The sequence below is a fragment of the Oryctolagus cuniculus genome, chromosome 4 (genome assembly GCF_964237555.1).
Source record: "Oryctolagus cuniculus chromosome 4, mOryCun1.1, whole genome shotgun sequence".
In the NCBI taxonomy this organism is placed as follows: domain Eukaryota; kingdom Metazoa; phylum Chordata; class Mammalia; order Lagomorpha; family Leporidae; genus Oryctolagus; species Oryctolagus cuniculus.
Genome location: NC_091435.1, coordinates 80,112,172 through 80,123,675, shown reverse-complemented (window position 1 = coordinate 80,123,675; position 11,504 = coordinate 80,112,172). Strand labels below are relative to the sequence as shown.

Genomic DNA, 11,504 nt, shown 5'->3' with positions numbered 1-11,504 from the left:
GCTCATGGTGCTAGTCTTGGATAACCTTCAGTCTCAGGCATTCAAGTAGCTGTGAGTTCCAATGCACTGAAGCAAACAATGGTTGGCTTATTTATTCACCCAACAATTTAAAAATTCCTCCTCTGGGCAAGGCCTTTTACTGGGCACTGGCAATACCACTCTAAACAAGATAAGGTCTTTGCTTTCACAGAGATTAAATTCTACTTGAGAGGTCAAATGTTACATAACTAATCACAGTATTGTAATTGTAAGAAACAGTGGCGCTACATCTTACTCTAGAGGCACACAGCCTAACTTGCAGGGGTTGGATGGAGAAGCGGAAGGTAAAGGCTTTCTTGAGGGGAAGAAACCTGAGAGCAAACTCTGAAGCCTATGGCATTGGTTTTCACAGATAACTTACAAATGTGTATCTTAGCCCATGTTGCTTCACCAAGCTACAGACTGAAATACCCAGTAGCTGACTTGTTCTTCCCTCAGATGATTCCAAGTCACTCTTTAATTCAACAGACAAAAAATGACTTTCTAGTTTTCATTTTTAGATAACAAAATGTTGTGGGGGGGATTCTTAAACTTCCCTCCTAAACACTGCCCTCTCTAATCCCTTCTCCAGGTATAAAACCCCTTGCCCTACTTCCCCATAACACCAAGTCCTGTCCATTTTCCCTCCTATGCCTCTCTTGAGTCTGTCTTCACTCACTGTCTCCAGCCCTCCCCTCATTTCCCCCAGCACCTCATATTTCATCTGGATTTTTTCTCATTCTGCTGCTGGTGGGGAGGAGACACTCTGCCGTGACCTTGAAGAAAACTAAAAGATTTACAGAGATGTGGATGAGGAACCTAACAAGGAACTCAGGAACCAGCAAATCATGATCGTCTCCAGGACTGAAGTCTCAAGAGGAAGAAACATTCTACTGGAGCTCAGCAAGAACTGGAGCTGCAGGGGCTCCCCTGCGGAGCTATCATTCTATCAAGCAGATGCTGCTGAGGTGGGGCACCCCAATCTTTCTCCTCCTTCTCTCCTGTCTTCTGTGGGTTAGTTGCTATCTGCTGAACAAAGCCAGATGCTGGAGGGCAAGTCTGAGTGATGACGTTCTTGGGGGTTAGTTCCTGGACCTGAAGAAGAGCAGAGAGTAAACAGATAAAGAACTTTTCCACACCCATGCTTGCCTTTCTCAGAGACGCCCTAGCAAAGGTCCCCATGGTAAATGTTTTAGGCTTCGTAGGCCACAGGGTGTCTGTTGCACAGACTTAATTCTTCAGTTGTCCTACAGAGGCAACCATAAATAATACAAAAACACTCAAGTGTCACTGTCTTCTAAGAAAACCTCAAGACACTGGGATGATTCCCATGTAATCTTCACATGTCACAGAACACTTTCTAATTTTTTAAAAAAACTAAAAATGTCAAGGCTGCCCACAAGCTATACCAACAACAACAAAATGGCAGCATACTGGATTTTGTAGGGTGGACTGCAGATTCCTGCTCTACCCTGCTGCCAGCCATCTTTGTGAAACAGCATCCTCCTTAAACCTTTACACATTCCCATTGCCCCCTGGGGAAATAACTGAAATTCTTAATGTGACTTATGAGGACTGCATGGTCTGACCCCTACCTACATTTCCACCCTCACCATCTACACTCAGCCACAAAGGCCTCTCTCCCTGGATAGACACCTCTCACTCAATATCACGCTGTACCCATGGGTTTGGAACACACCCCTCTACTCTCTCCCTACTGTTCATTTTCAGATGTCTGCTCACTGCAGCATTATCTATACTGGCAGATTACACACCAGAAAGAAAGGGGAGGGGGAGACATAAAATTCCAAACAGTAGAGAAATGGATACTGGAATATCAGGCAGACATTTTTTTTTTAGTTTATTTCCAGGTTCTTTTTTTTTTAACTTTTATTTAATGAATATAAATTTCCAAAGTACGGCTTATGGATTACAAAGGCTTCCCCCCCATAACGTCCCTCCCACCCGCAACCCTCCCCTTTCCCATTCCCTCTCCCCTTCCATTCACATGAGGATTCATTTTCAATTCTCTTTATATACAGAAGATCAGTTTAGCATACATTAAGTAAAGATTTCAACAGTTTGCTCCCACACAGAAACATAAAGTGAAAAATAATAGATGATTTTTTAAATGATGATGAAATCAGATCAGACCTATTGTCATGTTTAATCCCAGCGAGAGTCAAGTTGGGAATTGCTAATTTCTTCTAAAAAAATGAAGTTAAACCCTGGAATCTCAGTTGACTATTTTTTTTTAATATTTATTTATTTATTTGACAGAGTTACACAGAGAGAGGAGAGGCAAACAGAGAGAGAGAGCAGTCTTCCACCCACTGGTTCACTCCCCAATTGGCCGCAACAGCTGGAGCTGCCCTGATCTGAAGCCAGGAGCAGGAGCTTCTTCCAGGTTTCCCACGCGGGTGCAGGGGCCCAAGGACTTGAGCCATTTTCTACTGCTTGCTCAGGCCATAGCAGAAAGCTGGATCGGAAGTGGAGCAGCCAGGTCTCTAACCGGCACCCATAAGGGATGCCAGCGCCTCAGGCCAGGGTTTTAACCCACTATGCCACAGCGCTGGCCCCAGTTGACTATTTCTTAAACTTATGAGAGGGATGGGAGGATGGGATGGTTTTCACTAATTCAATGCTAGATTTATCAAATATTCAATTTCCTAAAATCACCCCATACCTGAGAGTAATACATTGGGAGACAGATTTTTAGTTCCTGGTCTTTGATAAGGACTTGAAAGGTAGCTTTTCCTCCATTGTTGTTTTAAATGTGGAAGCATAGGGGGCTGCTGCTGTGGTGTAAAGGAATAAGCCTGTAGCAGGGGAATTCATTTGGGCACTGGTTCAGGTCCTTCCTGCTGATGTGCCTGGGCAAAGCAGCAGAAGATGGCCCAAATGCTTGGGTTCCTGCACCCACGTGAGAGATCTGGAAGAAGTTCCTGTCTCCTGGTTTTGGTCTGGCCCAGCCCTGGCCAGTAAGACCATCTGGGGAGTGAATCCGCAGATGAAAGGCCCCTCTCTCTCTCTAACTCTGCCTTTCAAATAAATAAATAAATCTTTTTTTTTTTTTAAAGAAAAAGGTGGAATCAAAAATTCTCCCCAAACAGTAACTCAAACTCAGTGCCTTGAAAACCAACGCCAGCTCCCCATGAGATGAGCAGAGACGCCAGCGTCATTCTTTACCAACACAGCTCACCTCCGCAGAGGCGTGGTTCACCTGGCACGGCCAAATCCCATCCGCTGAGCGCAGTGTGGCCCCAGGGGACACGGTGAACAACTGTGAAACCACCATCGGAATTACGCAAAGGACCCCAGGGTGCGACTTGGAGTATCAAGAACAAGGCCATCCAAACTCCAAAATAGCTAAAGCCCAAGAGTTGGCGTCCAATTCCTTAACACCGATCCGCCCGGGGACTCCCTTCCCCTCCTCGGCCCCCGATCCCCAGAGGAGGGAAGTCAGCGGGCCTCCGCCTCCAGCCCTCGGACAAGGACCGCGGACTCACTCCTTCCAAGCGTTCAGCGACAAGGCGGCGACCGCCAAGCCCCACGCCTTAGCGCCCGGCCCCGCCCACGCTCGGTGGGCTTCTCCCACCTCGGCCCGTGTGTGACGGGCAGGGAGCGCAGGCGTCTATTGCGCACGCCCGGGCGCGGGGCCGGCTCCTAAGACCGGGGGGGGGGGGGGGGGGGGGGGCGGCGGCGGCGGCGGCGGCGTCGCGCGGGAGGAGATGCGGCGCGGAGCGCGGCGGGATCCTTCCCGGAAGCGGAAGCTCGGGGGGCGGGCCGAGGAGGGCCGGGAGTCTGTGGCGGTTAATTCTTTTCGCCGTGCGTCCTCGCTGCCGTGCGTCGGGGCTGCTGTTAGGCTGCGAGAGATGGTCAGGTCCGGAACTCGAGCAGGCCAGGTGAGGGCGGCGGGCCCGAGAAGCCCTCTCTGTGCGGGAGGGACTGAGGGAGTCCTCGGGCCGGGGTCGTTTAAAACTGCTTGGAGAAAATAAAAACGAACGCGGCGGCGTTGAAAATGCCGGGCCAGGGCCGTGAGGAGACACTTGATCTTCCCTCTCTAAGATACTGGCTCTGTTCTTGGACAAATTTTGGAAGCGGCATAGCCCTCCAGAGCGGTGCCTTCGGGCAGGCGCGAGTTCGAGTACCGGCCTTGGCCACCGGGTCTCGTGGCTCATCCACCGCTGGCTTCAGGACACGGATACGTCAGATCCAGGCCTTGGCCCTCACTGGTGCCCCAGTTGCGTTTCATTTTTTAAAAGTCTCCCAGGTAGTACCTCTGCATTTATCCATCCCCCTCTCAAATGCTTGCCCCGGTTGTGAGTGAATGGCTCCGCTTAAAATCCGACACGGGAACGCGTCCTTTTGTCAGGGTGAAGCCCGCTCTTAGCCGTGACAACAGTCAGCTCTTGCCCCATTCCAGTGAGGCCCAGCACGGCTCACCTCTGCTCGAGGTGCCCTGGCTGTGCCACGCCCCCTGCTGCTGCCCTGCCTTCTCCCTCTCTGCTCAGCCTGGAGTGCCCTTCCGTGCCGAATGGCGAATGGCGCCACTCTCCAGCTCACCCCTCCAAGGCTTGCCTGGCTCCCTCACATCTCCAGCGGCTGGGTGCTCCCCCTTTTAGCACCCTGTAATAACCTCTATCAGATCACTCCAGGCAAGAGACATTGCTTAATTTAACTACCTACTGGGAGACTATCTTATCTCCTTATCTTCAAGGCCTGGGAAGCACCTGGCCCATGATAGATTTTCAATAAATGAATCAACTATTTCTCACAGACCTACTTCAAGAGGTCTTTCTGTCCGTATCTGTGGGCAACTCCTCCTCTCCCATGTCTTCCTTAATTTATCAACACATCTGTAATGCTCTCTTCTCCACTAATGTGAATCTTGGGGTTATTTCATGACCTGGCTTGATATTTCCTTTCCTCATGAAGACTTCTAGACTGACCCCACCCTCGCCGATCTTTGTCTTCCATTGAGTGAAACAGAATTTGTGCATTCAACAAGGAGGAAAACCAGGGTTTTTGTCATCAGTCACCTGCAGGTTCAGATTCCCTTTCTACCACTACTCATCCCTCAGCTATAAAATAGGTATAACTAGATATAAAATGTTCACTCCAAGAATTGGGGAGATGAAATGAGAGAAGCTGGTAAAGCCTGTCACACAGCTGGCATAGACATGCAACAAAATGTAGTCCCCTTGGAAACAGCTAGTGTGCTACCCTGCTAATGGTAATAATAGCTGCTAACATTTAGATAGCTCTTACTGTTTGGCAGGTACTACTCTATTCTAATATATTACATGTAATAACTCATTTAATCTAAATAGTAGCTTTATGAGGTAACAATGCTATTCCCACTTTATGAAAAGGGAAATTGGGGAATATAGAGTTCAAATAGCTTCCTTAAAGTTACACAGCTGCTTAGCTGTAGAAACAGAATTCAGGCTCACATAGCTGGTCCTGGAGTCCATTCTTCTTTTAAACACTACACTGCCGTACTTAGTAAATGTAACACTTTGCACAAGCCACCTTCTTTGGACTTCTGTGAGGTTCTCATGTCACAGAAATCATGACATCTGAAAGGGTGTAGATTAATTAGAAATGAAAGGCTTTAAGTATAATTTAAATAATTGTACAAAAGTAATATCTTGCACTACTGAGAAGTATTTATATTCTTAAATAGCAATACTCAAAATTTAAGGATAATACCCAGTGGAAGTATGAAATAAACAAATTCTTATATGATCTGGGGTACTCCTTTTGTATTTTTAAAGATTTTTATTCATTTATTTGAAAGAGAGAGAGAAAAGAGAGAGTGAACATCCGCTGATTCACTCCCCAGATGGGTGCAATGGCCAGGGCGGGGCCAGGCTGAAGCCTGGAGCTTCATCTGGGTCTTCTACTTGGGTGCCGAGGCCTAAATATTTGTGCCATCAACTGCTACTTTTCCCAGGCCATTAGCAGGGATCTGGATTGGAAGTAGAGAAGCCAGGACTTGAACTGGTGCTCATATGGGAAGGCAATGTCACAGGCAGTGACAACCTGCTACATCACAGTGCCAGCCCTTGGGGTACTTCCTTTTTTTTTTTTTTTTTTATTTTTATTTTATTTGAAAGTCAGTCAGAGAAGGAGAGGCAGAGAGAGAGGTCTTCATCTGTTGGTTCACTCCCCAGTTGGCCTCAACAGCTGGAGCTACGCAGATCCAAAGCCAGGAGCCAGGAGCTTCCTCTGGGCAAGGTCCAAGGACTTGGGCCATCTTCTACTGCTTTCCCAGGCCATAGCAGAGAGCTGGATCAGAAATGGAGCAGCCAGGACTTGAACCAGTGCCCATATGGGATGCCAGCACTATAGGCAGCAGCTTTACCCACTATGCCACAGCGCACTGGTCCCGGGATACTCCATTTGAAGAGAAGTTTTATAGTTTGTATCAATGGCCATTAAACTGTTAATAATCTTTCACCAGTGCATTTAGTCCTAGATATGAAAAGGCTGTTCTCAGTATATAGAAAGGTTTGTTTCAGGTCTGTTGTTAGTTTTAAGAGGCAGAGAGAGAGAAAGTACCCCCATTTGCTGTTATATACCCCAGCTGCCTGCCGTAGCCAAGGCTGGAGCCAGAAGCTCAGTCCAGGTCTCTCATGTGGATGGCCCAGACCCAATTACTTTGAGCCATTATTGCTGCCTCCCAGGATCTGCATTAGTGGGAAGCTGGAATGGGAAGCAGAGCCAGGAATCAAAACCAGGCACTCCAGTAGGGAACATAGATGTCTTAACTGATGTCTTAATTAGTAGACCAAGTGCTCATAACTGTTTAATTTTGAAAATTATGAAGCATATTCCACCCAATGAAATATGAAGCCATTAACAAGTTTTAAATGTTAATGTGGACAAAGATTTAAAAGTAAAAAAAAAACCACAAGTTTCAAAATTATAAGTATTCAAAATTACTAGTCATTATGGCTAAGTAGAAAAGGTGCATGTAAAAATATTGGAAGCTGTAGTAGCAAAAAATGTATCCAGTGCCTAGATTTTGTTTTCTAAATACCATTGCCCACTAGAAGTACCATAGCTTCCTGGGAAAATGGCTAACTCCTAAACTGAAACAGGGGAACTGTAAAAATGAGCCCAGATACATCAAGCTAAAAAGTTTCTGCTCAGCATAAGAAAGAGTAGTTAATATCCAAAATATATAAACTCAACTCAATAGCAAAATAAAAATAACCTAATTAAATGAGCAAAGGATTTGAGTAGATATTTCTCCAAAAAAGACATATAAGTAGCCAATAAGTATAAGAAAAAAATTCTCAAAACTACAGTGAGATATCACCTAATGCCTGTTAGTATGACCTTTTTTTTTTTTTTTTTAAGTTTTCATGAGAGTAGAAAAATTGAAACACCTGAACCCTTGGTGGGAATGAGAATTAGCTGCTATGGAAAATAGTGTGGAGGCCCTTCAGAAAACTAAAATTGGAGCTATCATATATGATCCAGCAAACCATTCTGGGTATTTATCCAAAGAATTGAAATCTGGATCAAAGAAATACTTGTACTCTCATGTTCATTGCAGCATTATTCACAATAGCCAAGCTATGGAAACAACCTGAGTGTTCATCTACAGATGAATGGATAAAGAAAAATAGATGTATACATACAGTGGAATATTATGCAGCCTTTAAAAATAAGGAAATCCTGCCTTAACAACAAGGATGGGCCATTTGAGGATATTATGCTAACTAAACTAGTCACAGAAGGAGTTAGACTGCATGATTCTGTCTATATGAGATATCTAATCTAGTCAAACTCAGAAGCAAAGAGTGGAATGTTGATTGCTAAGGGCTGGGGAGGGAAAACATTCAGTGGAAATAAAGTTTCAGTTATACAGGCTGAGTAAGTTATAGAGACTGACTGTACAACATCATGCCTATAGTAAATACTATATTTTGTTAAGGTAGATCTCATGTTAAATATTCTTACGTCATTTAAAAAGTTCCTGGAGCACCTGTTGAAGAAAGGAACAGTTCAAAAAATTATAGGAACATGTTACGTGATACTGGAGCCAACTTTGAAGGGGCACCCACTGACCAAATCTGAGACAATTTGAGTATCAGAATAAATAGTGATAACAATAGATCATTAGCATTTAAACTGGAAAACAGTGAATCCAAGCCAATAAATAAATGAGGAAGAAAGGAAATTGCTTTCCTAGAGTTGAATGCCAACATGTGAACATGGAAGGAATGGTGTAGTTAGAAAGCCAACGCTTGGGCCGGCACCGCGGCTCAATAGGCTGAACCTCTGCCTTGCAGTGCCGGCACACCGGGTTCTAGTCCCAGTCAGGGCGCCGGATTCTGTCTTCCAGTCCAGCTCTCTGCTTGGCCCGGGAGTGCAGTGGAGGATGGCCCAAGTCCTTGGGCCCTGCACCCGCATGGGAGACCAGGAGGAAGCACCTGGCTCCTGGCTTCGGATCAGCGCGGTGTGCCGGCTGCAGCGCGCTGGCCACAGCAGCCATTGGAGGGTGAACCAACGGAAAAGGAAGACCCCCCCACCTCACTGTCCACTCTGCCTGTCAAAAAAAAAAATGCAATCAACGCTTGACAGAATTGATTCAGACAAGAATTATCAGTGGATGCTGAAACCATGAGTGAAAGTTTGATGAGTCGGATATCTTGCATAATGCAGTCTCCATAAAATACTTAATAAAAATAGAAGCCTTACAGTGAAGAACCTGGCAGACACTACCTTAAATAAGAAAGTTTACATCCCCAGTACAGTAACAGGGCAAGCTGGCATCATGTGTCTACTCATTAAGAAGGACGCAACATCTCTTGTTTTTGTATTCCTGCCTCAAAAGTGCAATGTGAGTCTAAATAGACTCTGTACCCCTTAAATTTGTAAGGGTTATAAAATAATGAGTGGCAGCCTGAACAGCTGTTCCAGAATAAAGGAGACTAAAGAGCTCTGACAACTTAGTGTGTGTATGATTCTGGGTTGGACGTAGACTAGAGTGTTTTTCCTGTAAAGGACAGTATTGGGATAATTGACAACATATGAATAAGGTCTGTATATAGATCATAGTACTATATCAGTATTAATTTCATGATTTGATAATTATGTTACTTTATAGAATGGCCTTGTTCTTAGGAAATATATAGGAGTAAAGGAGTATTATGTCTGAAACTTATTCTGAAATGGTTCAGACAAAAAATAACGCTGTGAGCATATATTGAGAGAGAACATGGCAAATATAAAATGTCAAGGATTGTGAAATTGCATGAAGCATATGCAGGATTTCATTGTACTATTATTTCAAAGCAAAAAATTTTTTAAAAATAGAAGGAAATGTTGCTTTATGATAGTTACTATTTCAAGGTGCTTTGATCATGGATAATTTTCTGTGCCTTATGTGTATGTTTTTTGGGGAAATACTACCTTAGAAGCTTATGATCATGCCATGCATTTATCTCAGTGTTTCTTTGAAAATGTTTTTGAAAGACAGTAATCGTGCTAGTTGTTTTGGGGATCAATCTGGGTTATATCAGCACTGTGATTTAGATTTTTTATTATGGTTCCAACCAAGATATCACAGGGAAAGACCATAAGAATGTGGTGCAGAGACCAGTGGAACTATCTTAGACAATATCTACTATGTTCTTACTCCGACTTCATGACTCTCCATTGTATTCCAAGTTATCTCAAGAAGTATAACACTTACCAACACAATTTTTAAAAACATATTCTCAGTATCATTCTTACAAGAAGGGAGTATTTATTCAAGCTAATAACAGAATGTTACATAATTTCAGAAATTTTAGTAGTTAGTAAAAAAGCTATCTTGGGATGAAATCTGTAAAACCTATGAAGAAAAATCATAAATGAAACTGCTAATACTGACTACATCTGGAGAGGAATGTGAATGAGGGATTGGGGACTTTAACTCACATCTTTTTATTTATTTATTTGAGTTACACAGAGAGAGAATTCATGTCTTTTTTTTTTAACTTTATTAAAGTTATACAAGCTTCATGTATTTCATGTATACAGATTTAGGGACACAGTGAAACTTCCCACCCTACCCTCCTGCCTACTCTCCAATCCTTCTTCCTCCTTCCTCCCACATTCCCACTCTTAATTTTTACACAGATCCATTTTCAGTTTACTTAATGATTGTATAGTTAACCTTACACTAAGTAGGAGTTCAACAAATAGTATGAAGGAGAGAAAAAAAAGAAAAACACACTGTTCCTCAGTGGAAGAGACAGGGCTATAAACAACCATCGAATCTCAAAATGTCCATTTCACTTTAATGCATTACATTTTAGGTACTAGATTAGTACTGAATTAGTCCTTATGGCTGAGCACGGATCTCAAGTCTATCATTTTGGTTACTTAAGACCCTCATAGTAATGCATAGGCCTTCACAACAGACACTTATGCAGGTTGAGCAACAATTTATATCATGGATTAGAAACACAGATATCATCTGCAATGCTTATGCATAGTTAATCCAACTTTTGTCTGGCACAGCAGTTTCAGGGGATGGTAAACCAATATTCATTAGTTTTGGGCCTTACGCCACAGACATTTCTCTGAGTTCAGATCAACACATCCTAACACAAGGATATGGAGTCAAGATATTTATCAGCCCATATTAATTTCTAGAATATACTGACCGCTTGCTTTATTCCAGGCACAATTTGAAGTCCTTTACGAATGTTGACTCATTTAATGCATAGCAAAGCCTCCAAGGGACCCACTTTACAGATGAGAACACTGAGGCGGTCATGGAGGAAATTTCCCCGAGGTGCATTGTGAATGGCAGCAGCAAATCAACTCCAGTCACTCTGGTTTCAGAATCTGCCCTGGTAGCTCCCATGCAATGCTGTCTGTCATACGTAAATCATAAAATCCTATTTACAGATGATAAGGCTGAGGCCTCAAGAAGCAGGTTTGGCATTTCTCAAATCCTAGTGAAAGGCAGAACAAGAGCACACACCAGGGCCATCACATTCTAAAGCCCACAAACTCCTATGAATTGACTTCTCTCTGCTTGGATACCATTGTTTTTGACGCTAGGTTATGAACAACCCATAAAGATGAACTTTCTTAGTCATTTTAGTAAGTTGTTGAGTAACTGGAATAGGTGAAAATGATGCAAAATGGAAGAGGAGCATGAATAAATACGTTTTTGAAAATGTTTAGGGAGACACTGATTCTAGTGCCTGCTCTACTCTGTATTTTTGCTGTGTTCTACTGAGAAGAAATCATGTCTTTTAAAAAGCTGTATTTTGAGGAGCTAGCATTGTGGTAAAATGGTAAAGCCACTGCCTGTGATGCCAGCACCCCAAATGGGTGCCGGTTCAAGTCCTGGCTTTTTTACTTGTGATCCAGCTCCCTGTTGATGTACCTGGGAGGGCAGCAGAGGATGGCCCAATACTTGGTTCCTGCACCCATCTGGGAGACCTGGAGGAAGCTCCTGGCTCTTG

The 11,504-nt window shown here is 43.8% G+C and overlaps 1 protein-coding gene across 5 annotated transcripts in view; it reads left to right on the top strand.

Annotated features, from left to right (window-relative positions):
* Positions 1-3,710: 3,710 nt before the first annotated feature.
* The window catches only part of CCDC14 (coiled-coil domain containing 14), a 69,369-nt gene continuing 61,575 nt past the window's right edge, over positions 3,711-11,504 (top strand). For 4 of the 5 annotated variants that reach the window (XR_007924641.2, XR_007924642.2, XR_007924640.2 and 1 more), the window contains exon 1: positions 3,711-3,923. Coding sequence is in view for 1 of the 5 variants with exons in the window: in XM_051859251.2 (XP_051715211.1) it covers positions 3,750-3,923 (174 nt within the window). In the remaining 4 variants the exon portion in view is untranslated. The remainder of the gene's footprint in view (positions 3,924-11,504) is intronic. The other variant, XM_070072227.1, reaches the window with a different exon arrangement.